The 27,308-nt window shown below is 34.9% G+C and overlaps 3 protein-coding genes and 1 non-coding gene across 4 annotated transcripts; 2 read left to right on the top strand and 2 right to left on the bottom strand.

Moving 5' to 3' along the window:
- Window positions 1–563: 563 nt before the first annotated feature.
- On the bottom strand, window positions 564–1,433 carry LOC110737231 (protein FAR1-RELATED SEQUENCE 7-like). Its single transcript, XM_021917599.1, has one exon. The coding sequence runs from the start codon at window positions 1,431–1,433 to the stop codon at window positions 564–566; it is 870 nt and encodes a 289-aa protein (XP_021773291.1).
- A 63-nt stretch (window positions 1,434–1,496) lies between these two features.
- On the bottom strand, window positions 1,497–4,596 carry LOC110737229 (protein FAR1-RELATED SEQUENCE 5-like). The gene is made up of 4 exons (XM_021917598.1): window positions 3,994–4,596; window positions 2,963–3,276; window positions 2,583–2,804; window positions 1,497–1,770 (listed from the first exon to the last, which is right to left on the bottom strand). Exons 1-4 carry the CDS (start codon window positions 4,594–4,596, stop codon window positions 1,497–1,499), a joined length of 1,413 nt encoding a protein of 470 aa, XP_021773290.1.
- A 1,988-nt stretch (window positions 4,597–6,584) lies between these two features.
- LOC110736471 (protein PELOTA 1-like) lies at window positions 6,585–14,988 on the top strand. Its single transcript, XM_021916689.1, has 16 exons — window positions 6,585–6,862; window positions 6,977–7,059; window positions 8,283–8,358; window positions 8,734–8,808; window positions 8,906–8,962; window positions 9,460–9,505; window positions 10,051–10,126; window positions 10,617–10,692; window positions 10,821–10,853; window positions 10,955–11,023; window positions 11,249–11,355; window positions 11,836–11,908; window positions 12,007–12,045; window positions 12,990–13,084; window positions 13,761–13,867; window positions 14,620–14,988. The coding sequence occupies exons 1-16, from the start codon at window positions 6,812–6,814 to the stop codon at window positions 14,691–14,693; spliced, it is 1,137 nt and encodes a 378-aa protein (XP_021772381.1). The 5' UTR covers window positions 6,585–6,811; the 3' UTR covers window positions 14,694–14,988.
- A 947-nt stretch (window positions 14,989–15,935) lies between these two features.
- TRNAV-AAC lies at window positions 15,936–16,009 on the top strand. The gene has a single exon. It is a non-coding gene; the product is annotated as a tRNA-Val (tRNA).
- The last annotated feature ends 11,299 nt before the right edge of the window (window positions 16,010–27,308 follow it).

Here is a 27,308-nt window from a genome sequence, read left to right as displayed (position 1 = left end):
TAAATAGATAAAATAAAACAACGGTAACGTAATATGAAACAATATGAAACAACATGAAACAACATGCATTGTCAACGGTAAGAAATAAATTTAAACCATGCACTGTCACAACTGAACACGTTTCCACATGAAACTGACAAGTGTAAGGTTGCTTTTAAACTTTACAATAAATATGTTCCCAAAGCAACAATACCACACCAGTACTTTTAAAAAAAGATGGCTAGTCAAATCAATACACGCTGCCATGACTAGTTAAATCAATACACGCTGCCACATAAAATCAATTTGCACACTTTGTGAAAAATATTATATACTCCGTAACTTTTTTATATAAAACATGCTAAAACGAATCTTAATGTTTCAGGGAATGTTCTTACTGTTCCCATAAATGAAACAATTGTTACATATATTAGAACTAGTGTTTCTTAAAACTGATGCTTCTCAAAACTGATGTAACATATATTAAAACTTATGTTTCTCAAATGTAACTAATTGTTCCATTACAACAAACATAAAAATGAGTAAAACATTCCCATAAGAAGGAACAACAGCTGCACAAATCATCATGCTTTGTGAGGACAATTCCGAATATCATGATATGCTAGCTCGCCACAGCCACTGCATTTCCTCTTCGTTTTCTTTTTAGATTGTTCAACCGCTATTTCTTTGGCACCCTTTAATCTTTTAGACCCACTAGTTCCAGAGCCATCGTGAACACCTGTACCTTTATTCTTCGACACTTTAGGAGGCTGAACAAGTATTTCATCAGGAATGCTACATCCTATTAACATCTCAATATCATGTTCACTAGATCTTACATTCTGAGTATCTTCCAAAGTAACATTTTTTGTCGCTTCAATTATATTCTTGAACTCTCGAATATTCTTAATAAAGTCCTCCTCATGGCCTTTAACCCAACTCACACAAGAAAATATCTCCGACCACATTTCATTTATAACCACCCGCCTATCATCTTCGGTGTCTAAACAACTTATATCTAACACTGGTTTCTGAGTAGCATTTATTGTCCAACGATCTAAGATATATTGCTTTGGAATGCTTTTTAAATTCTTTGCCTTCCACATCCATATCATATGTCTGCATGGGATTCCTATCCTATAAAACTTCTTACAAGAGCAGGTAGTGTCATGACTAAAACACTCAAATAAAACTTTAAATTTCCTTCTCCTATTTGCCTCAGTAACAATTGCTACATCAATACCATCTTCCTTCCTCAATTCATCTACACCACAACAATAAAAAGCACTATGAACTTCATCTTGAAATTTATAAAATACAGAAACGGTGTACACCTCAGAACCATGCCTCTCAATCAACAATTCTGTCTTACATTGAGGGAATTTCTCCTGTGATTCATTGTCATTCTCTGCCTGACAATGTCTCTGTGCATCCAACGCAGTTTCATACCTCATGAAAAACTCCACAAGAGACACGTGAGGATTTACAACGGATGTAAAAAAATTATTCTCACTCTCTTACCTTGAGGTAGTTCTCATAATACCACCCATAAAGACATCTCTAAAATACGCTGGAATCCACATAGCTCTCATCTCAAACATCAAATTCAACCAATCATGATCTTGTAATTTAAACTCAACAAGAACATTGTTCCACTTCTCTTCAAATTCAGGTGCCTCAATTTCTAAATTACAAACACACTTACTGAGTTCCTTCAAAAATTCAGTATCCTGAATGATATTCCTTCCAACTTTATCAGGCAGCTTTTTCATTATGTGCCACATACAAAATCTGAAGGACATTAATTATGGGACATTAGACCACTATTTTGAAACATTATCTTTTAAAACTGTAACATTATAGTAAAATTCCGGAACATCATCTTGAAGATTTGAAATAATAAAATAAATAATTGGAATAACTAGGCGAATTCTCGTAACAATTGATTAACCTAATGGAACGTCAGAACATAAATTTGAAACAATAAAACACTATATAGGAACAATGTTTTTTTTTTTAAAAAAAATTCAGAATAATAATATTTAACATCATCACAACAGCTGGAAACATCAATCAACTAATATGAAACATCAGACACGTATTTTGAAACAATAGTATTCACAAATGAATCAATGACATTAATTATGGGACATTAGACCACTATTTAGGAACATTAGCTTTTAATACTGTAACATTGTAGTAAAATTCCGGAACATTATCTTGAAGATTTGAAATAATAAAAAAAATAATTGGAGTAATTAGGCAAATTCTCGTAACAATTGATTAACCTAATGGAACATGAGAACATAAATTTGAAACAATAAAACACTATTTAGGAACAAGAATTTTTTTTTTAACAATAATATTTAACATCGTTAATTTGAAACAATAATATGAAACAATAGTATTCACAAATGAATCATTCTAGTCGCAATGCAATAAAATAAATACTAATCTGAACCAATAAATTTGAAACAATAATATTTAACATCATAACAACAGCTGGAAACATGAATAAACTAATATGAAACATCAGACACATATTTTGAAATAATAGTATTCACAAATGAATTATTCTAGTTGCAGTACAATAAAATAAATACCTGTGCTCACATTGTTGGAAAACAGAATTTACAGCAATTTTCATAGCTGGATCTTGATCCGTAATTAAACAATTGGGCTCCTTACCACCCATTGCCTTAACAAATGTTCTAAATAGCCATTCGAATGAAGCAACATCTTCCTTTGCAATAAAACCAGCAGCAAAAGTGACACATTTCTTGTGGTGATCGACTCCCGTGAATGGACCAAATACCATATTATATCTGGAAAACATGAAACATACGCTGAAATTACGATTCCATATTTATGTCTACTGTTTCGTAATATTATTCCAATGTTACGAAAATTAAAACAAATGTTACATCAAATTGTAAAACCCAAAAAAAAAATTCAAAAAACTTTAAAAATAACACTATGATACCTGTTGCTTTGGTAGGTTGTATCAAACGAGAGCATATCACCAAATACGGCATAATTTCTTCGGCAAATAGGATCTGCCCATAAAGCTCTACATAGACAGTCGTCTTCATCCATTTCGTAATAAAAAAAATAAGCCGACCACATCAACTTTTTCCTCTTAAAATTATCAACAAACATCTGGGCGTCCGATCCTTCAATATACGCCTTCAAATCTCTATGAAAATTTTTGAAGTCATTCCTACTAGCGCCTATATTCTCATACCCACCAACATATTCCTTCACCATTCTGTATGTCTTGACAGGACCAATATTCACCTGTGGAGACAGAATGTAAAAAGACTAGACTGTTTAAGGACCATGATATATATGGAAACAGATCTAACAGTGCATATTTAATTTTATGAAAAAAAGGCAAAAAAGATTTCAAAGATTCTAAATATAGATGTGAACAAAAAACAAAAAGGCACACATTCAATAACAAATAACGGTACACGTTATTCTTGATGGATAGTGCGAAATTCGATGATGACATATTATATGAAACAAAAATGCACTTTATTGTTCCATATATCTGACCACCTGTTCCAAAAATGCACTTTATTGTTCCATATATCTGACCTACTGTTCCTACGCATTACCCTATTGTTACATTTGTTATAATAACGAAATAATTTTAAACCTTTACAACCAATCGCTCCAACTATGTTTCAATTATACGTAATATTGTTTCATTTATTAAAACCATTGTTCCATACAGTTGTACTTACACCTACTTGAGTATATACATTACAAACAATTGTTCCATCAAAAACAATATATATTTCATATTACAGTACTAATGTTTCATATATGTACACAATTGTTACTTCACATTTAAAATTTAATCATTTTAAACAAAACCATATTCAAATACGATTGTTCCATCCAAAACAATATATATTTCATATTACAGTGACAATGTTCCATATATGTACACAATTGTTACTTCACATTTAAAATTTAATCATTTTAAACAAAACCATATTCAAATACCTTTGAATTATCAATTATCATTTTCTTATGAAACATTGTCAGCTTTCTTTTGGACTTCTGAAAATGAGAGTTCTCGGATGAATACATATGATGAGTATGCCCTTCTTCAAAATTAGAAACAATGTAACCTCCATCTTCGCAATACTTTAAAATCATCTTTGCCTTACAACCAACTCGAGTAGACAATCTTCTTTTAACCATAGGAGTATTCGCTTCTTGACAATCATAGTCTTCTTTATCTTGACCAACAACCACTTCTTCAACATTCATATCATCTACAAAATTATCATCTTCTTCCCCGATACTATCAACTTTCTCTGTCACCACATTATTTCGTTTTTCTTTAAACCCAGCTTTATTACATACAATAATTTGAAAAGAAATAATACCATTTTTTCTTTTTTTGACCGTCGACTTTCTAGTAATAAATCCTACAACAGCTGCGTAGGACTCATAAAAACGCAAACCTTCATCAAGTTTTGAAAATTTCATACCTATAGTTGGTCTAATTTCACTATCACAACATGGAATCCATATCTTCGTTCCACCAGGGGTAAAAGCATGAAGAACATTAGACGTACCAAATTCAACAGACAAATCCATGCTTAATATAACTACAGAAAAAAAAAAAAAAATTGAGCTCTAACCTTTGATAATGTATTCCAATGGCTGAATCTATTCCAATGGATGAGATAACGTCTTCCAATGACTGACCCATAATGTATTCCAATGGAATACAACGTCTTCCAATGCACCTAAAAAAAAAAAATTACAAACAATCATTACCTTTTCAAGCTGGCCCACGTGAATTCCCACTATAGTTACTAATAAATCTGAACCATTCATCTAATAAAAATGAATGGTCTTAGATTGGTTCTCATTTTATATTGGTTCTCACCTAAGCCTTGGGTTCTCACATGATCCCATTTCATATATATATATATATATTTCACCAAATTGATTTCAATCCAAAAATAGGACACAAAAATTCATACAAAACCAAATACAGTACTTAAGAATTCAATTTTACAAGTCGAAAATATTACAAATAACATGTTATAAACAAATGGTACAATAAAATTATTATATTGAATTAACTTTATGATTTTTTAGTTAATTGATAAGCTTTATGGGGAAATATTAAAATTGGTTGTACAAATATAAGATATAAAAAAGGGAAAAAAATTATTAAAAAATTATACAAAAAAAGTGAGATAACTTAAGAGACCAGTTATTGAATATAACTGGTCTCTTTAATGAAAAAAGAAAGTAGCGCAAAAAAATTGCGAAATACAATAGCAGCATCAAAGAGACCTCTTATATAAATAACAGGTCTCTTTAATATTTAAAAAAAAAACCACAACAAGTCTTTTGTAGCAATAGTAGCATTAAAGAGATCGCCTATCTTAATAAGAGGTCTCTTTAATATTGTTTGTTGTTACCAATAGCAGCATCAAAGAGACCACCTATCTATAATAAGGGGTCTCTTTGATATTTTATTTTTTAAAAAAATACTGTGTCACCGGACCCACTATGACTAAAGGTGGGTCCGCCCCTGGATGCGCGCACCATAGCTAGCCATGTCCGAAGGCTCTTTCAGTTGTAGGCAACATAATGAGGGAAAATGTGTAAAATACATAAATAAATTTAGGGGTAAAAATGTTCGCACACTATTCATTAGAGTTCACAAAAAAGCAATTAATATTAAAGAGGGCATATAAGTAAACAAACATTTTAGAGTGTATAATTGTCCAAACACTATTCATAAGAAAAAAAATCATTAAATCACACAAAGAAATACTTAGAGGCAATTAACATCATATTAATAGGGGTATATAGGTAAACAAACATTCTAAGGATATAATTGCCCTCACACTATTTATAAGTGTTTTCTCATACTTTTTAAAAGGTAGGGAAATAGACTTTAGGGGCGTTTGGCATGTGGTAATGGGAATTTGGGGAATATAAAGTGGAAGTGGGAATGAGAATTGATAAGTGAGAATTTACCTAATATTCCCAATCTCTTGTTTGGCATATAGGTGGGAAGTTTGGCATATAAGTGGGAATAGAATTAGGATTAAAGACTAAATTTACTATTTTATCCTTGTTTTAAATCTCAAATTTGATATGCATAACTAAATTGAGGGTAATTATGTATTTTACTTAACTAGATAATTCCCGTCATTTTATTATCTACATCCCCTTGATAATTAAATGTTGGGAATAGAGGATAAATAATCTCATGCTTATTCCTACTCCCTAATCTAATTCCCATCATGCCTAAAAAGAAAAAAAAAAAAAATCTGATTCCCATCAAACAAACATGGGTTTATGAAGACTTGGGATTAATAATCCTATTCCCACCTCATAAAATCATAATCCCATGTACCCCAAACACCCCCTTAGTGCTTAAAAATTTGTTAAAGATTATTTCTTCTTTAAGGCCCTATTTTTTTGAATTGCTCTGCTCTGTTATACTCTACTCTGCTCTGTCATGCTTAGAAGCTCAAAAGAATAGAATCTAATTTGTTTATCCCTTACATATTCGTAAGACCAAATCCTTTGTCACCTCTAAGGAAAGTACAGAATAATACCAAACCTAAGCTAATAAATATCCCAACTTTGTTGGGAAGGAGAGAGAAAAAATTAGAGGATCCGGACTTTCAAACTAAGGGAGAACTCGGGCTTTCATCCTCTTGCTCTCAACTCTGTTTCTGCAATTCCAAATCTCTCTGTTTTCTCCTCCTCCCTAAACCCTAATTAATCGAAAGGAGGAGAGAGAAAATTAAATTAAATTAAATCAAATCAAATCATCTTTATGAAGATCGTACGTAGAGATTTCGTTCGCGGCGGCCCTGGCAGTGTCAAGGTGATTAATTATAAGGATTTTGATTGCTGTTGTTGATGAATTTGTGATTGATCAGTTCAATTTTATTTTGCTGTTAAAATTGAATTCATGCAATGTCCAATTTTTGGCGAACAGATGATACCAGAAGAAGCTGATGATATGTGGATTGTTTACAATTTGATTGCTGAAGGTGATTCTGTTTTAGCCGTCACTGTTAGGTAACTTTATCATCTTACCCAACTCAATTGGCTTAGAGTGTTGGGCTTTTTTTTGTTTTTGTTTTTTGGGTTGCTTGAATGTGGTGTGTATCAGTGTATGTATCAAAATTGATATTTCATAATTTGGGAATATCAAATTTATGTTAATAGATTTAATCATAAATCTTTGTTGGGCATATTAGAATTCTTGTTTACTTGGGTGAACATTATTATAATCAATGCCGGTTTTCGACCCAGGAAACTATAGCTACATTGCCTACATACTATGCCTTAATATGTATCAAATGTAGGAGTGATACTTATTTTCCCAAAAGATATGCCATTTATTAGGTTTAGAAAAATAAACTTTGTACTCTCCTTTGTTGTTTAATGTTACCCTTAAATAAGAATTCTAAGGAAATACTATTTTTGATATGGTATAGAAAATGCGTAATTACTGAAGGAAGTTATGATATCTAAACTAAATTTCTTAAACAATGTCGCCTATTGTTTTGGGATAGAGGGGTATAAACTATTGTTAAATCAAACAATTGAAGCAGAGTTTGATAACAACGTGGCTTTAACTCCCGCTAAAAAGTATGTATTTGTCAAGCTATGGAGTGAAAGCATTGATTTTCGTAGCACTTATAAAGAGAAAGTAAAAGAGCATCTAGGTGGTGGTTTGATCTAATTTTGACTAGTTTACAACAAAACTATTAGGCGGTGTACTCCCCTTGGTTCCTCAAAGTTTGACTCACTTATCGTAGACTCTTGTTTATATGAAACTTTGAAAAAAAGTGAGCAGGCGTTAGAAAAAGGTAAGTAAGAGAGATGGAGTAAAAGGTGAGTAGGTGTAAGTAAAAGGGGAATAAAGTAAGAGAGAGTGAGTTGAAAGGATTAAATAGTGTGGAGAAGAGGGTGGGGTAGTCCTAGGAGTTTGCTTAAAGTGGAACTAAGTAAAAGTGAATTGAACTTTATGAAGCACCCCAAATTTCCAAAATGAAATCCGAGTCAAACTTTTGGAGTGTTTGGCTTTTTCCCTAATTCCCGATAATTTATTAGCCTTGCTCTTAATTTGCTCATATCCTACAGTACTTTGCAAGGGCCTTTACTGTTGTCCCTGCAAAGTTGATTGATTAAGTCTGTGTTCGAAGAAACTACTGAAATAGAGCATTAATAGGGAAGTAGTGTGATAATTATGAAAGCATGATTTCTCACAGTGGTGCTGCTGTTTGCTTTTGCAGGAAAGTTTTGAGAGAGGCTGCTTCTGGAGGGAGGGACGCAGAGCGTGTGAAACTTAGGCTAGAAATTGTAGTGGAGGTGATAACTTTTTTTATCTATTGACATTTGACATTGTCCTTGCTTTGATTGTAGTTTTTCTTTTTTCTTTTTTTTTTTTTTTGGGGGGGGGGGGGGGGGGAGGGAGGGGTATTGCTTCTTCTATGATATTTTGCTCGGAATCCTTTTTGTGTTCAATTTCTTGAAATTCTATGTTCATAACTCTAAAGTCTTTGCCTCTTCTTAAGGAAAACCTATGTGTTTTGTAAACGGGTCTATTTTTTTATTAAGATGATCTAGTGAGAATTACCTATCAAACACAAAAAAAAGATTGAGCCAATGAGGCTTTTGAGCATTATAATTTAAGAAGTGATTCTTTGACTTACATGCTGGCCTGATTTCTCTTGATATGTGCAGGCTGTGGAATATGAAAAAGAAGGTTCTGTCTTACGTATACGTGGAAAAAACACTCTGGAAAATGATCATGTGAAGGTACCTACAAGAGGACTAATCAATAATGTCTAACACTTACTTTAATGTTTTACTTCTATATATACAGTTTGCTGATTTCTTCTGCTTTTTATTGAAGATAGGTGCTTTTCATACCCTGGAACTTGAGTTGCATCGACCTTTCGTGCTGAGGAAGGTATGCTATGATTTTTATCTGCTCAGAAACGTTTACTCCTTGTTCTTAAAACAGCTTAAGCAGAATCCTCCTTTTTTTTGTTTTTTTTTTTTTTTTTTTTTTGGGGGGGGGGGGGGGGGGGGGGATGTGGCATACCTGCCATTTTAAAGGGTTTATCAGTGTTTCAATGCTTGTGTCATGGAAGTAATTAGGAGCAGTTCTTGCCCACAACGAGTGTTAGAAACTGATTAATGAAGTTTACATTGTTTGATTATTTCTATTGACTTGTGGTGAAGTTGCGCAAACCATCGCTCCTCAACATAAAATAAACTTTTGGTGGATAGGAAAGTGTTTTTAAGTTGTGTCTGGCGAATGCTGCCACTTAAATCATATATCCTGCTTTGGGTGGTGGGTATTGCAGTGCATCACTTGTTAAGTGGTCTGTTGATCTATATTTGCTTTGACAGAATGATTTTGAAATCTCAATATGCCTCTCATCTGCGTTTCCCTGTTTATAGGATATCTGGGACTCATTGGCATTGGATATGCTTCATCAAGCAGCAGGTAAATAATGTTTTGTGCATTATTTTGGATCTTTTGTTCGGTCCATTGATAATAATGAATGCTATTTTCTTTTTGGCACTTCAGACATCGGTGTTTTTACTAGTTTGCATGCTATGTTGTGCTAGCATAATTTAAGCTGTCTATGCCTAGTTTGCTCCACTTTTGATGATTTGAGATGTAAATGGGTTACTTGATTATTCTATCAACATTTTTTGTTCGTTCATTATTCTGAATTAGTGAATTCCGATTACCGTCATTGTATAGTTAGCCACAGAAGCGGCCAGTTATTAGCAGTCTCTCCTCTTTAAACTATGTAATTTGCATTCGTATAAGGTATAGCCTCTAATCAGAAGCTATCAGGTAAGGAAGGATTTATAGCTTGAAATGTAGTTTTGAACAAAAAGAACAAGAGAAGGAAGGATCCGTGACTGTGATATAGCTGCTCTTTTTTCCTTTCCTTATCTGAACCTTTTCTAGTCACAGAACAATTTAATTCTGACTTCTTGACATATTGTGATCTAGTTTTATGTATGTACTTTATTCAGATCCTTCTGCAAGTGCTGATTTGGCTGTGATAATAATGCAAGAGGGACTGGCACATTTACTTTTGATTGGTAAAAGGTATAGTTAATTAGTTGTGTTACATAGTTTTCACTTAATCATTGGCTGAATTGTATTTCTTTGCTGCGTCTCTGTCAACCCAATACAACCACAAATATGTTTGATCTAAGAGATAAGACTATTTTGTATTTTAAATTTTTTTTAATTATTGCTATTTGTTTCTGGATGCTTTCCACTGTATATGATTACACATGTCGCTTTTAGATTTTGGTGTTTTTTTTTATTTTTTTATTTATATAATTTTTAATTTTTTATTTATTGATTTAGTTTTTGATCACCAAGTGGTAGCACAAAGCAATTACTCCATGAATGAATTATTTGGGGCTTTAGCTGCCAGGGAAGAATTCACTTGTGCAGGATTCACTTTTTGCTGCATTATCTAACTGTACTTTAACCCCAATTAGCACTCATGAAGCCATGAATATTGATATGTTCTTTTCTATCTTGAGAAATTTTATCTAACTGGTATATTTTTCACTTGTGTTGACAGTGTAACCCTTACTCGATCTCGAATAGAAGTCTCCATTCCTCGAAAACATGGACCTGCTATTGCTGGATATGAATCTGTATGTGTTTCAAATGTTATTGTTAAGACAAGCTGTCATGCATTGTTGCAGTTGATGAGGTACAACGTACAGGTACTTAGTTGTAAAGGTGATAACTAACTTGATTTCCCTTGTCTTTCTCCTCACAGGCCTTAAATAAATTCTTTGAGAATGTACTACAGGTTAGTTGAATGTAAACCTTCTCATGTCTAAATTGCGATGACTGTTATCATATATTTTTCAGCTTGTGACTGAAGTGACTTTTTTTATGCATGTGGCATAGGCTTTCCTCAAATATGTTGATTTTAAGGTTGTCCGATGTGCTGTCATTGCAAGTCCTGGATTCACTAAGGTTAGATTTATTTTATCTGATGTTTGGTGCTGCTAAAATATGGTGATCATACATTGGTTCTTATGGGGAGTCTTGCTGTTGTTTTTTTTTATACTACTTATCACTTTGTATTTACCTTTTCTCATGTCGTTGGATCGTTGCCATGAGATAAATAATTATATATAGTTGACAGCCACAGGCATTCTTAATTTAAATTGATTAGAAGGTTCTTGTCTTTTTCTGCAGGACCAATTTTATCGTCATCTGTTGCTAGAAGCTGAAAGGAAACAGCTGAGATCAATTATAGAGAACAAGTCACGCATAGTTCTTGTGCATACAACTTCGGGATACAAGTATGGCATTTAGTTATTTAATTTGATTGATTATTTCTGTTTGTTGAGGAAGCAATGTTGCTTCAGAAGTTTTTTTCTTCTAAGCATACCTCTAGCTTTTACTGTCAATTGAAATTGATGTATCTTCTCATTGGAAAGGTTGGATACATTTAAATGGTTGTTCATCTTGAAGGTTCTGAACCTTTTATCTGATGATATATTTCTGCTTGCAGAATTTCTGCTTTATGTTTAAGCAGTTGATAGTTTATCATCTCAGAAAATTATAGCCACTTCTGCTTTTTAAGCATCTTAAGGAGTTTTGAGTTTGTACCAGCACAACTTGTGTTAAAATTTTGTTAGCTCTCTTACTGCCTGTTTGGTGTTTTGTGTCTGGGGCTCTTTAGTCTTTACTCTTGTTTCTTTAAGAAGTATATTTTGTATTTTCTTCATGAATTGGTTGGAATTATATTTGATATATTTGCTGCTTTCTCTTATAATCAGGCATAGCTTGAGGGAGGTTCTTGATGCGCCAAACGTGATGAATATGATAAAAGATACAAAAGCAGCCCAAGAGGTTACTCACATTTATTTTTATCATTTTGTCTTGCTTTTCATTTTTTCTCGGAGATCCTTGAAGTTTCTACTGACTGTTGTCTATTTTGTTTGATTTAGGTCCGTGCTCTTGAGGACTTTTTCAGTATGCTATCAAATGTCAGTTTCTAATCTTGAGATGTATGTTTGAATTGCTAACAATATGCTTGTTACTGAGATGCATGTGCAGTTAATGTGTGACGTCATCAATGGTTTGTCTAAGACATTTAGATGCCATATGGCATGACATTTTGAAACATTTATGCGTTTTAATGTGGACTGTTCTTTAAGCATTTGCTGTTCTTTTTGATACAATCTTTCCTGAATGCTTATGAGTTATTATGTACTGTTCGTTTAGCATTTGCTGCTCTTCCTGATACAATCTTTCCTGGAAGTAGTTTACCATATCCTCCTACCGGGAAATAAAGGCATTTTAGTTATTGATTTTTTGTAGCTCTTTGTAAGTAGAGCACATAAAACTATGCTCTCACAGTGGGAGGGCCAAAATCTTTTCTTCCTTTGACCTCTCCCTTTTCTTTTTAAATTTTTTTTTAAATTTTTATTTATTTATTTTTTTAAAAAAGATGCATTCATATATGGGCTCGAGTGTTTGGTTGCAACTAAATAAATTGTGATCTCTTGGGGTAGGAAGAGTTGAGAGAAGAAGGGGAGGGGGGGGGGGTAGGTGTTTAATGGACCATTTGATAGAAATGTTGACCTTATGTATTGATGAAATTCTTACTATTGCAGCTGAATTTGTATGTAAGAGGGAATGGGGCCGAAATGTAATCTGATTGCATCATCTAGCTGTTGGCATAGTAGTTTAAATTTCTTGCATTTGGATATTAGGACCTTGTTTTTTAAAGTAGGCAGCATTTGTAACTATTTATTATATAGAGATAGGGCTCTTTGCTTGATCTAATGTTCTTCGCTTTGTATTTCTTGTCTATGGACCTCCTATTGGGAATTGGGATTAAGGCTTTGACATTGTTACAGTCTGCTTATTGCTAGGTTTTTGTTCTGTATATGAACCATGTTGAAGGGATTTTTTTTATGAACTGTAGGATCCAGATCGTGCATGCTATGGTCCTAAGCATGTAGAAGTTGCCCATGAGCGAATGGCTATACAAACACTTCTTATCACAGACGAACAGTTCAGGTGCCTTTCTCGAGCTTTGTCTAGTAATAAATTTATTTGAGGATCCTGTTGCATTTCTTGGCTCTGCTGTAGTTTATCTTTTTTTTTTTTTTTGGGTGGATATCTATATTTATGCATCTTGTAACATGTGACTTAAGAACACATAAATCTCATGCTTCATTATTAAGGGACATTTCTATGCATCTCATACTTGTAACAAATAATGCAAAATTCTGTTAATGAATATCTTCATATATATATGTGCCCCCCGAACAATTGCCTCTCCGGAATTCCTTACATCGGACATAAAACTGATGTACATTGGATCTTGACTGTTTGTTCCCATTGATTCTCCTGACGAGATGTTTAGTTTCGAAACCCAGTATAAAGTGATCTTAGAAATCAGAAGTATTCTAGAAATAGATCTCAATATCAAATGGTTAAAGCTTGTACCTCAAAGGCTCTCCTTGCTTCTTCTACAACACTGTCTTGTATGTTAAGCTTCAACTCTGCAGTTAGCTGTATGTGCAATGGAGGCTCTATGTTTCATGTAATCCATACCTCTTTATCCTAACAATTTTTATTTATGATTGTGTTGGTATGTTCACTTCCTTGGGCCAATGTTCATGTGATTATTCTTTTTACATGTTACTCTGTAGCTATACAGTTTTTCTTATTATTTTGAAATGGTCATCAGGAATGCTGACATTGCAACACGGAAAAAATATGTCAACCTGGTCAATTCAGTCAAAGATTCTGGAGGAAGTGTTCATATATTCTCATCCATGCATGTCTCAGGGGAGCGTAAGTACTTCTGTCCAGTGCTATAAACATTTTGAAGCTACATCTTTTTTGCAAATATAGGATGCATATTGTCAGTTTGACTTTATCAGGTCAACTGCGATTGTTAGTCGGATATGAACAGTGTGCTGATTGCATAGGAATGTGGCATCTAAACATATGGAATTAATATATCTTTGGTGGAATTATGGGACTATGGAAGATATCCCACTCACGAAAATTTGAAAACAATGTAGGATGTGTAGATTTCATCCCATACTGTTAATCAAAGGCATGTTTAGTCTTACTTCCACGAGTGGTAAAGTGAAAGATACTTCAATTTTCTTGATTTTGTTTGGCTGAATAAGGATTATAAAACTATTTTCTTCTAAGGAAACTTCTTCTGGCTCATATTCCATATACCTCTCTTTTCTTCCAATCTTTACCTTTGGCATGTTCATGTTCTTGTTCTCCCTACTCTGCCTTAATGAGTCAACTGCATTGATTTATGGAATGCTAAATGATTTGGTGCTTGCTTCTTGAATCATGAATGGTTAAGATAGCTGATTAATAGATCTTTTAGATGTTCAGGGAGATTAATGAAAAAAAATTACAAAAGAAAAGAAAGTCAGATTAATGAAAAAAAATTACAAAAAGAAAAGAAAGTTTGAATGTATAAAGTGAACAAAGAAAGGTCCTTTTTTTCGCGTTCTATGTCTTTCTATTTATCTCCCTAGCTATCCAATGACGCTATTTATAATGCCCTGTGGATGCAGAATTGGCACAGCTGACTGGCATTGCAGCAATTCTTCGCTTCCCTCTCCCTGATCTTGATGATATTGAAATGTGATCGACGTAGATCTATGGGATGACCAATTTTGTACACCACTAATTATTACTGAAACATACTGAAAATTGTATATCACAAACTCTGTTAGCGACTCCTTTTCCTTCGAAGACTTAAAGTCTTGGGAGTTGTATGTTATAGTTAAGTTATAGTCTAAGTTGCAAAATATGATTCATTTCTTCGTAGTGTGTGTTGTAATGTCAGGTAATAATTCTACAATTCAGATTCTTTCTTGTAGCATCCCATGTAACACTACATTCTTTGATTGAATAAAGCTAGCTTTATGCTTCATTTATAAGATCTCGTTAATTTTTTGGTTGATCAACGATTAGATATGCAGCATGCCCCTTCATAATCACATTTACATCAATTCTGATGTAAAAAAGCACAACTATATGCATCAATGTTATAATATTTGCAAAGTCAGCACAATCCATTTTGTTTGCATATTTACATGTTAAATAGTCATTTCCAGAAATAGCAAAAGGCTGTGTTGCAGATGTGAAGCTTTCTAAAGCAGTCTATATTGCAAGAGTTGAACTTGTTAAGACAATAAAAATACTTTTCCTTAATTTTCGACTTATTATGACAAATTAAGTTGAAGCGAGGAAGCTGTGTTCATGCATTAGATAAGAAACAACACTGCTTGGAAGAGCTTATTACCAGATTTGATTACAAATTTACAATCATTCGTCAGTGGGATGAGGTTTGGAGGATCTTTCACAAGTAACACGAAAAATGTTATCTTGTATCTGCGTTGGATTTAGCTAATCCAAATAGTATTCTGTGCAACAATCTTATTGGCTTCATATCCTTGTTTGAAAATTCATTCTTTATAGCAAAGCCATGATGTTTAGATCACTGTGTTCACATCTTGATTCCATTTCCTTTTGGAATGGGTGCATATTACTATGAAGCATGGTAAAACATGTCAAAAGTGTGTACTTGACTCGAGGTGGTGGATATAATGGTCTAGAAAATATAGTAATCTAATAGTTAGAGAAGTACATTGACAAACGTGTCTAGTCAAAATGATGCATGTATTAAGAAACTGAGAAAGTGATGTATCACTTGTATAAAATGAGTATACATATTTTGAATCAAATAAGTATTCTTTCTTCTTTAATTATTTTCATGTACGGAGACATAATGTATTGATAAATATAAAATCTAGAGTACACATAAGTTAATGACATTGTAATATTATTCGTATTATATTTATTCCATGACTCAAATACCAACCAGGGTTTCGTGGTGTAGTTGGTTATCACGTCAGTCTAACACACTGAAGGTCCCCAGTTCGAACCTGGGCGAAGCCAATTTTTTTTACTGTTATATTGTTGATGCATTTAAAGATGCACTTCCTTTATAAATAAGTATATAAAATAATATAAATTCACATTATTACATATCAGAGGTTTCGTGGTTGGGCGAAGCCATTTTTTTTATTTTAATTTATTTCCATATTAATGGTGTCAATTTGAGAGAGAAAACGAAGATTTTTGCGGCCTTCATCAGTTTAAAATCTTCAATATATGGTAAATCCTAATTTTTTTTTTTCTATTTCTCTTTTTTTGAATCGACACTTTTGTTTAATTTGTGGAGATAATGTGTAAATTTTTAATTACTATCGTAAATTCGAACCCTAATTTTAACTCAATTTTGATTTAATTATGAACTATTGATTTAAATTTTATCATATTGTCATTTTTAATTTACTTTGTGATTATGATTTTAATTTATACAAAGATTTTACTTTAGTTCTTTGGGTTTATTGAATATGTATTGGTTTAATCTGCATATTATGGTGTCAATTGGAATGCTTGTTGAAAATTCGTCCAATTAATTATTGAAAATTGATATCCAGTATATGTGAATTTAAGAAGTATTTGAGGGTAAGCAAAAGATCCGAACTTAGCTCAGTTGTGAGAGCGGAGGACTTTAGTTGATCAGGAGATTAATCCTTAAGTCGCTTGTTCGATTCCGGCAGGTCGGACTTAAGACTTGTGTTTAGAATTATTAGCTGGCTATATAAACCTTAATTTTAGCATAGTCAGATTCGGGTTTGCTAAATGAGATGAGCAGTTGAGCAGACTTAGGGTCAAGATAGTAGAAATTACAGAACATAGGGTCAAGATATTTTTGGTGGTTAATGGTTATATCAATCAGTCACTATAGAGTCATTTTTAAAATTATAACTTTGACCACCTTCAGCAGCTTAGTTTTGACTTTAATGCAATACATCAATCAATGTTGAATTTTGTGGCTAAAAAAGTAGGTAAATGTTAATTAATCATGGAAAAGCAAATTAGCAAAAGTTACTTTATATTACATAGTATAATATATGGGAATCTTCTAAAAAGGTAAGTCTTTTGTCCCGGTATAACTTTGAATTACTTCTCCCCCACCCCTGTATTATTTATTTGTAGTTGACATGTCATACGGTCTTCAATATGACTTAAGTTTATTTTAGATTATGTGGATTGTCTAGAAGACAAGCCTAGGATACTAGGATAGGGACTTTGATATTAAAAAAAAAAGACTTGAAAAAGTCCTAGAAGCATGGCTTTGATAATTAGACAGTTTAGAAAATATCCAATCCATTTGATTATAGAGTATGAGATAGCTTAAGATCAGTCTTATTGTACTGCAAATCAGATGGGCTAAGAAATGTTCCTAAGAAAAAAAATGTTATGCCTGTTGTTGCTCCTGCTCAGCTGAAATCATTCCTATGGCTAGCTGCAGGCGGTAATATTTCTATGCCTGATTGTCCAGATCGCTGTGGTAATGTCCTGATTCCATATCCTTTTGGAATTGGGCCCAATTGCTACCATGACAAATGGTACGAGATCATTTGTAATACTTCCTCCGTTTTTTTTTTAATTGCATCATATGGGTTTTGGAGGCAAAATTTGGTAGTGGGAAAAAATAAGAGAGAGAAACGTAAAAATACAAAATTGTCCATGTAATGTAAGATAAAATAAAAAGTAAGTGTGAAAAAGTAAGGGTATGTTGGGTATTTGCAGTGTGAACATAGATATTTTTTATTCTAAAAAGGAAATGATGCAATAATAAGTAAACTTCCTAAAGTAGTAAGTGATGCGATAAAAAAAGAACGGAGGAAGTAATAATAATAATTCTGTTCTTTCTCCAAAACCGTTGTTGCGCCATTTCAATCTTGAGGTGCTGGACATTAATTGGCCTGGAAGGCACTCCCGTCTAGGTAAACAACTGAATGATCAGGAAGTAGATGATCAAAGACTTAAAGTAAATCTCCTCCCTAGAAACTTTTGTGGAAGTAATGCAGCAGAAATTCATGGAATCGCAACTTCAGTAGTCAAAAGCATTGACTTCAATGGGAGTCCATACCGTTATTCTAGGTGGTTCAATGTTTTTATGGTGGAGGGTTGTGGCGGAAGTGTTGTTTTGCAAAAAAAGGGGTGGAGAAATTATGACTGGCTGTGCTTCAGTTTGTGCCAATGAAGGTGCAAGCATGAACGCAAGTAATTGTTATGGAGTTGGATGTTGCCAAGCCTCTCTCTTGTCATCTCCAACAGGTGACTTCCTTGACAGGGAGGAGGGCTTAGATTTTTATCAGATAGCTCTTGATCACTTGGGACTATCTAATTTCACAAATGCAATGTGTCAGCAGCCTTGATTGAGAGTTACTCGGTGAAGAAGTTGTCTCGGAAATTATCAAATCTGAAAGCATTCCCTGTGGTTTTAGAATGGGCTTATAAATACATTATAATACCTCAAAAAGAGCCCTATATGACTTATGACAATTTTAGATGTTATCATGACAATAATAATGCTGTAAGTTGTAGATGCGGTTCAGCCTATGAGGGAAATCTGTCAAATAAATCTCCAAGTCTCGAGTTTTCATTCATTAGTTCATCCGAATTTATACAAAAGCTTAGCAACCTAGTTCCCGTAGGAAACTACCTAGCTTGGGGAATAAGTATTCTATCCCAATACAAAATAATATCCAAGATATACATGATAATATATTTCCTAAATATATATCCTCTCAAATATTCTATCATATCTTAACATCTCCCCTCAAGGTGGAGCATGAAGATCCCGAATGCCCATCTTGCCAAGTAGTAACTCGAACTGAGCCTTTCCCAAAGCCTTGGTAAAAATATCCGCGAGCTGCTCTTTGGTAGGAACATACGATGGCGAAATCAAACCATCTTTAATTGCATCTCTCATTAAATGCATATCAACCTCAATATGTTTCGTTCTCTCATGGAATACCGGATTTTGAGCAATATACAAAGCAGACTGACTATTGCTGAATAAATTCATACCCTGTGAATGTTGCACACCCAAATCTTTTAACAACTATTTCAACCACTTTAGTTCACATGTCACGCCCGCCATTGACCTATATTCTGCTTCCGCAGACGATGTAGAAACCGCATGTTGCTTCTTAGTTTTCTAGGACACAGGGGAAAAACCAAGTAGCACAAACCAACCTGTCAATGACCGCCTAGTAAGAGGGCAACTTGCCTAATCAGAGTCACACCACCCTCCAATTGCAGAGCACTATCAGATCGAAGGAGTATTGCCTGTCCCAGATTTTTCTTCAAATAACGCACCACATGAAGTGCAGCTTCCTAATGTGCTTCCTTCGGAGACTGCATAAACTGAGATAATATGTGAATAGAATATGCCAAATTTGTCCTACTCACAGACAAATAGATTAGGCGCCCGACTAAACGCCTATACTTCTCCACGTCCTTCTGCCTTCCGCAAGAGCCAATTTATGATTCTGTTCCATCGGGAAATCCGCCGGCTTAGCTCCTAAAAGTCCCGCCTCAGAAATGATGTCAAGGGAATATTTCCGTTGACAAATATAAAATTCATGTTTACTCCGTGCCACCTCTAGGCCTAGGAGATACTTCAGTACTCCCAAGTCCTTCATCTTGAAACAATTACCTAAATATGCTTTAAACTTTGATAAAGCATTTTTATCATTTCCTGCAACAATTAGATCATCGACATATATCAACACATTCAACTGTAGTTTTTCTTTGGTCAGTGTGAACAGAGAATAATTAGAGTGAGACTGTTTGAATCCATATTTCTTCAAAGCCTCGGTCAATTTTGCAAACCAACAACTAGGAGCCTGTTTCAAGCCATACAACGACTTTTTCATCCTGCACACATAATCAAAGTTATTTTTGTTGAAACCTGGAGGAATTTTCATGTAAATTTCCTCCTCCAAGTCTCCATGTAAAAATGCATTATGCACATCCATCTGATGCACCTCTCAATTCTTCATTGCCGCTATAGCTAGGAAAGTCTTGACAGTAGTCATTTTTGCTACAGGTGCAAATGTCTCGTTGTAATCTAGTCCTTCCACCTGATGGTTCCCTAAGATCACCAATCGAGCCTTCAATCGCAACAAATTATCATGTTCATCCCGCTTTTCTGTATATACCCACTTGCTTCCAAGAGCCTTCTTTCTAGGTGGGAGTTTATCGAGCACCCAAGTACCTTGTTCTTCCAAAGCTTTAATTTCTGCGGCCATTGCATCTCTCCATCCCGAGTACTTCATCGCCTCTTTGAAAGATCTAGGTTCGTGTCCTGCAGTTATGGCTGCAATATACTTTTTGTGTTTTTCAGAAAAACGGGAACAATCAACAAAACATGTGAGAAGATAAGGAGTACCTGAGAAAAATGATGTTGCGGGTGTACGCATCGATGGGCTGTGTTTCCGTATTGTATGTGTCACAAAATCCCGATACTTCGTTGAAGGAATTTTAGTCCGTTTTCCTTTTCCCATTTTCTCCACGACCTCCAAGGTTTCTCGCACAGCCCTACTGTTTTGCTCACGCTGCTCCGTACCCCTCATCTCTGACTGTTTCCCCTCTCCACTCTCACTCGTCAGCTGCTCACTGCTAACCCCAGCACCCACTGGACTTACGGGCTGGGCAGATAGCTGGTGCTCGTGCTGGTGCCCATACCCAGCACCCGATGCATTTCCAACAGGCTGGGCAATAACTCTCGGTGGCTGCTGGTCCTCACAACCAGCGCCCGCTGGTGTAGTTCCCCACTATAAACAAAAATAATATTGCGTAGGAGTATATAGGTTTGTAAGTAACGTAAGCTTACTTCATTATACCAAAAACATTAATTAAAGCTTTAGGTGATATCATATTACCTTGCCTGACCAGTGAAAATAAAATAGAAACTACGAAATTTTCACCATATACCAATGAGTTTAGCGTTAATTCACCATATACCACCAAAAACTTTCTAATACACCATGTAACCTTCAGTTTTATGAAAATGTCACAGCATGCCATTTCCGTTAACTTAGTTAGTCATTAACGTCAATTGTGCCACGTGGCAGCTTGTAATTGGTGATTATTAATATTATTTATTTAATTAACTAACTTTAAAAAAAAATTAAAAAAAAATTAAAATAAAACACCACCAACTTAGCCACCGTCGCCCCCAGCCCAGCCTCGACCCCCACCCTCAACTGGTTGGCGCCTGGTCCACTTCTCGGCTGGCCGGCGACCATCCCTCTCCCCCGTCAGCGACAACCCCGACCCCAGCCACCACCTTAGCCAAATTCCCCAACCACCACCTTAGCCCAATTCCCCACTCCTAGCCTAAAACCCAGCCACCACCCCGAAATCCCTTCGCCGGCAGCCCAATCCTTCACACACACGTCGTCGTTGCCCAACTCGCCAAAAACCACCACCGCAAAACCCTAAAACACCGAAATTGAAACCCTAGATTTTGGTTTAGGGTTTCAGCATACGTGGTGGTTTGTGGGGTGGAGATGGCACCGCAGGGGCGAATTGGGTTCGCCGACGTGGGGGATGGGGGTTTGGGCGTCGGTCGGTTGTTAGGGGAGGGTTTTTCGAGAGATATGGGGGTCGAACACGGTTGTTCAAGGGAAGGGGAGGACCGTTGCCGGGGGTTTTGGTCGGATTTCGCACCGGCGCGAGGGTTTTGGTCGGATTCCGCGCCGGTACCGGTGTTCTGGTCGGCTTCTGCGTTGGCATGGTGGCTGGCTGGGGGGACGTGGGTGGCTGTTTTTTTTATTTATTTAATGTTTTTTTTAAAGTTTTTTAATTCTTTATTTAAGTAATTAATTAAATAATATTAATAAGAGCCAATAAGTGACAGCCACGTGACACAATTAACCTTAATTACTAACAGAGTTAGTCATTGAGGACATGTTGTGACATTTATGTTAAACTCAGTGATACATGGTGTATTAGAAAGTTTTTGGTGAAATATGGTGAATTAAGTTTTAACTCAGTGGTATATGGTGAAAATTCCATAGAAACTATTTAATTGTTATATAGGAAAACGAAGAAAGCTTCAATCATTATTTTTTTAAATTCAACTAACTTCACTGGATTTTCTTAAATCAGTGCCTTTGAGTTTATTTTGATTGTCTTCCATGCTAAATATGTGATCGTCTTCACAAAGACATTGTAAGTGTGACTAAAGGTGTAAAAAAAAAAATCCAATCAGAAAAAAATAAAAAAATCAAATTAAAATATAAATTTGTATGAACATAATAATTTAACATGATTTAAATCTAAAATAGATCCTACATGACTTCATCGAACCCAACCCACACACCTAGAAATTTCCTGTTCCTTGTTCCTAGTTACTGGCTCGGCCCTCATTAGCACCGAAAAAAAATATGCAGAAAAATAATCGAGCTGTCGATTCCCCTAAGCGGGCTGGACCGTATCTTGTTATGAACTTTTAATGAAATGGATTGGGCCCTTGCTTTTTTTGAATAAAACCTAGTAAAATGTCCTGGAAAAAAAATATGCTGTAATTATAAAAAAAAATAAAAAAATCGCTGAACACTGAAAGAAGAAAGCTGCAATTAACCATTTTTGCTGAACTGAAGTGATGGCATAGCTAGATAAATTCAGGTTAGTCATCTTTCGGCTATATATATATTTTTTTTTAATTTAATTGTTGATAAAACTTGTTAATTGTGATTTAGTAATACTAAATTTGAACCCTAATTTTTCAATAATCAACTCAATTTCAGAGAATTTTGCATTATCTGAATTAGGGATTTCATATACTAAAAAATTTCAATTGAGAAAAACGATGCACTTCGTCGTGGCAAAATTTGTTTCAATCATTTGTTATTTGGTTTGTTCGATAAGATCCAAATTAATTAAAGCATACTTTTCTTCTTTTAAGAGGGACCAGATGACCAATGTTTCTCGTTTGAAACTTCAAAGTTTGACAGTTATTGTGAAAATGGACAGGGAAGCTGAAAGATTATGAGACGACTTGGAAAAGTTGCAATAATCCAAAGTCTTTGAAATGTTGAAAAAACTTTTATTATTATTGGAAAAATAATACAAGTAGCGCATATAAAAAATATCATCACATTGTAATAAGGAACAAAACACAGTATTTTGATTCATTTCATATATATGCAACCAATGGAGAAGAGTTAAGAGAGTTGCATGCAAAATTCTGAGAGCTAATTGCAACAGAAGGGCAGAGCCCCCTCATGTTATGGAATTTCGACAGAATATACATGTGAAAGTTCAAATAGCAAAAACGGACAAAAAAAAATGGCAATTTTTCAACAATGTAAGATAGAATCACACGTCATCAAATACAGTTACCTTAAACTGTCAGTTACCAGCCATAAGTGGTAAGGCTTCAATAGACAAGGAAGTGCAAGGGCTGTTGTCCGAAAAGGATGTGCCTCTACCGAAAGGGGAACTATACTCCATGACCTCACAATCACTCTTGCTCCTCCCATTTAATTCCCATTGTTTTTGTCAAATGGGAACTTTATTTTGGGAAGGAGGGATTAATAAGATGAGACCCTAAGTTCATACTAACACCTCTATTTTATACAACAAAGGAAAATAAGAGATACTAATGGCATAGGTACTTTACTTTGAGTGTGTTTTACTACTTCCGTACTTTTATACTCTACTCATTTACTATGGATACACAGTTTAAGATAAGTTTGTGTAAGAAAAAAAAGGTGAATAAAGTAAGAGAATAATTATGAAAAAAGTGTAATTATTGTGGTATTAAAGGGGTAAGATGATAACATGAGTATGTCAAAAATTGAATAAAGTAAAAGTGAATAAACAAATACAACAGCCTGAATGGAAAAGTGACTTATGAGTAGACAAAAAAAAAGAGAGTGTATACTTATTACTCCCTTTGTCCCTATTTGTTTGCCTCATAAATAAGAAGTGCTTTATTAAGAATTCAATCAAAAGATTGCAAGTAGAATAGAAGAGGGTGTATTTGTTCTTTTCACTTTTATGAGTATATGCAAGTGAGTTTAGTGGTGGGGCCCGTGGGGGTATATTACTAATCTTATTATATTAGAAAAAGGGGCAATCTTAAAAGATTTAAGTCTCATAAATTAATATTACCTTAGTTACATATTATTTGCAACTTTTTTCAAAAATGGATGCTATACATTATTTGAACAAATGTTTTGTTTCCTTTTTAGGTTGTCATTTCTCTCTATCAATCTCCTTATCACATACATCCATGACCATATCATAAAAAAATTGATATTATATAACTACATATTGGGACGAATTTAATTAAATCTCATATGACCATATTCTTGTATAACTATTGGTCAAAATTTTCAAAGTTTGACTCTAAAAATAGAGACAAATTTTTTATTATGAGGTGGAGGGAGTAAACTCATTCACACATCCATGGAGGAAAATGATAGTCTAGGGATTAGGGCTATGAACACTGAACACATTATATCATCATTGTGATGACTGCAGCTTAAGCAGCAGCAGAACCAGGAATATCATCATTGTGATTGCATAAAATTGTTTCTATTGTTTTTGATATGACTAGTATTGGTTAGTCCTTGATATGTGAGTTATTAGTATCTCTAAGTGAGCTTTTGTCTCTGTCAATTTTTTTTAATAACTTTGCAGCAACCGTGCAGAACGATTTTTGGCATCCTTCCCTTGAGAGGGTGCATGAAATCTTGTTTCTTGATCGTCTGTTCAGTGTGGTCAGTATGGCGTTATGTAGCGGAAATGGATTCGTATGTATATATGCCGGGCATATGTTAATGCTAAAGTTATTGCTTGTTCACTCGAAATTGTTTTATTCTTAAACTGTTATTAGTTTATTACTGTCCTGCGCTAACAATTAATGGGTGGTATTGGGCGGTAATGAAATTTTTTGAATAAAAACAGGTGTTTGGGGCGTTAATTGTTTTACTGTTGACATTAACATAACATTTTTCATGAAAATTAACTACTACGGATAAAATTATCCTTGAGATATAATTAGTAACTTGTGTTTCGTAGGGAATTAAGGATGGAGTTATGATGGTAGTTGAAATTGTAGAGGACTTTCAACTTTGGTAGAATTCAAATCCAACAGCGAGGGTGTGGAATCAAAGTGGGGAAAGGAAGATGAAAGTATTAGAGAAACAAAGGTTTTGACTACCTTACCCTTGAACAACCCCGTACAAATTGGGCAAATGGGGCCTAAATTGATAACATTATCATCTATTCACAATCTACCAAGCAAATCCTAACAATAATGTTTATTTGAAATATCAAACCTATGAAGCGTTCTTTTAGAAATACTCTGTAATACTTATTAAATTGGCACTGCTCAATATTAGTACTTACTCTGGTTTTTTTGACAAATTCCTCTGTTTTTTTAAATGCATCACTTTTGTAGTTACGGACTTACGCCTAAGTCTTAAGCAATTTTTGGGGTAAATAGAGAGAAAAAATAAAGAGAACCTATGTGATAGGAGAGATAGTGTAAATTTTTTAACTAAAAGAAAAAGTGATGCATATAAATTAAAACTTCCATTTTTAAGTATTGTGCTAAAGGTGGAGGGAGGTTGAATACTTTCTCATATCTCATTTATGGAGTACGGTATTATACTTATTAAATGATTGTAAATTATCTATTTGAACTACCTTCTTATAATCGTCTACCATCTTTTCATTTTCCATAATTTTTAATTTCGGAAATTTCACCATATACCACTGAGTTTAAGCATAATTCACCGTATACCACCAAAAACTTTCTAATACACCATATACCACTCAGTTATTGTATATTAACACAAAATACCCTTTTTGCTAACTGTCGTTAGTCTGCCATTTGGGGGACTTTACCATTATGCCCTTATACATCTAACTGGCGCCATTGATAGGGTTGACTCCCCCAAACATAATTTTTCTAGTTTGAAAAAATTAACCCCCCATTTCCCCTTTCCATTGAAGCTTCTCTCTGTTCTTCTCCATTAAAATCGAACCCCAAAATCAATCAAAAAGCTTCAAACTTTCATCGATCCCCCTGGCGGCAACAATTGCGATCCCAACCACTTCCCAGATGGCCGGCGACTGCCCTCCCCTGGCCCCTTCCCCCCGCCGGCGACATTCTCGACCCCTTCCCCCTACGCCGGCGACCATCCCACTCCTACTCCCCTTCCCCGAAAATCATCCCCCACCTGTAACCAAATTCCCGATTTCCTCGCCGGACTCCCCTTCCCCGATTCCTGATCTCTCTAACCCTAAAAAAATCCTCAATTTTTCTCTTGCAAATCCCAATTGGAATATCGACGGCAAAGAAACCACCCATCAAATCTTGACGAAGAGAGAGAAGGTCGAATTAGAAGCGAATTTGTTCGAAAAAAATGCTGATAAGTCGAATTGATGTTGTTGTATGGTTGCAGATTTTGAGTGTTGTCGGTTCAGGGGGAGAGGGAGGCCGACGCGCTGGCGAGAGAAAGGCTGGGCGCCGGCGTGGGTGGGGGCGGGATAGGGTGGTGGCTGGGGGTTCTAGTCATATTTCGTGCAAGCAGGGGATGTTAGGATAGGGTGGTGGTTGGCTGGGAGACGTTGGTGGTTTGGGAGGAGGACAGGAAGGGGAGATGGCAGGGGTAGGGGGAGCTCTGGAAGGCCGGCGAGGGAGGAGGCTAGGCAAGGCCGCCGGCGAGGGAGGAGGTTGGGCAAGGCCGCCAGCAGGGAGGGGGAGCTGGGCTGGTGGGGGAAGGGGGTGTCGGGGTTGGTGGAGTGAGGAGGTGGTGGCGGGTTTTTTTTAATTCTTTATTTAACTAATTAATTAGATAATATTAATAAGAGCCAATATGTGACAGCCACGTGGCATAATTAACCTTAATTACTAACGGCGTTAACGGCAGACTAACGACAGTTAACAAAAAGGGCATTCTGTGTTAATATACATTAACTCAATGGTATATGGTGAATTAGAAAATTTTGTGTGGTATATGGTGAATTACGCATTAACTCGGTGGTATTTGGTGAAAAATCCGTTTTAATTTTATGTATGTGCATCCTATTCTAATCCATATATACTCCCTTTGAATTTTTCTTAAGTGAAATGTTTTTGTCTAATGTTAGTGATTTATACGTAAGAAAAAAATATAATCGTATGGTACTTGTTGGAATCGTCTAAATGAATCGTCTAAAAATATAATCGGAGATAGGAGTCTTGACTTTTTGCACAAGAAGATGAAAGGAACTACCGTTGACTTGGAAAAGTCATAATTGTACTGCTTAAAAAGTTGAATTAGCTTATAATAATACAATGCAGTGATAACAGAAGTAGGAACAT

Source organism: Chenopodium quinoa, unplaced genomic scaffold (genome assembly GCF_001683475.1).
Source record: "Chenopodium quinoa cultivar QQ74 unplaced genomic scaffold, ASM168347v1, whole genome shotgun sequence".
NCBI lineage: Eukaryota > Viridiplantae > Streptophyta > Magnoliopsida > Caryophyllales > Amaranthaceae > Chenopodium > Chenopodium quinoa.
Note: the sequence above shows the minus strand (reverse complement) of the source record. Positions and strands in the feature narration are given on the sequence as shown.

What these genes read in the sequence shown, in the direction of transcription:
- LOC110737231 (XM_021917599.1), bottom strand. Translation starts at nt 1,433, where the DNA reads ATGAGGTATGAAACTGCGTTGGATGCACAGAGACATTGTCAGGCAGAG.
- LOC110737229 (XM_021917598.1), bottom strand. Translation starts at nt 4,596, where the DNA reads ATGGATTTGTCTGTTGAATTTGGTACGTCTAATGTTCTTCATGCTTTT. An exon ending in ACAACCTACCAAAGCAACAG is followed by an intron (nt 2,805 to 2,962) that starts GTATCATAGTGT and finishes CATGTTTTCCAG; the next exon opens with ATATAATATGGTATTTGGTC. An exon ending in TTCCAACAATGTGAGCACAG is followed by an intron (nt 1,771 to 2,582) that starts GTATTTATTTTA and finishes AATGTCCTTCAG; the next exon opens with ATTTTGTATGTGGCACATAA.
- LOC110736471 (XM_021916689.1), top strand. Translation starts at nt 6,812, where the DNA reads ATGAAGATCGTACGTAGAGATTTCGTTCGCGGCGGCCCTGGCAGTGTC. An exon ending in GCGGCCCTGGCAGTGTCAAG is followed by an intron (nt 6,863 to 6,976) that starts GTGATTAATTAT and finishes TTTGGCGAACAG; the next exon opens with ATGATACCAGAAGAAGCTGA. An exon ending in CTATTGCTGGATATGAATCT is followed by an intron (nt 10,693 to 10,820) that starts GTATGTGTTTCA and finishes TTCTCCTCACAG; the next exon opens with GCCTTAAATAAATTCTTTGA.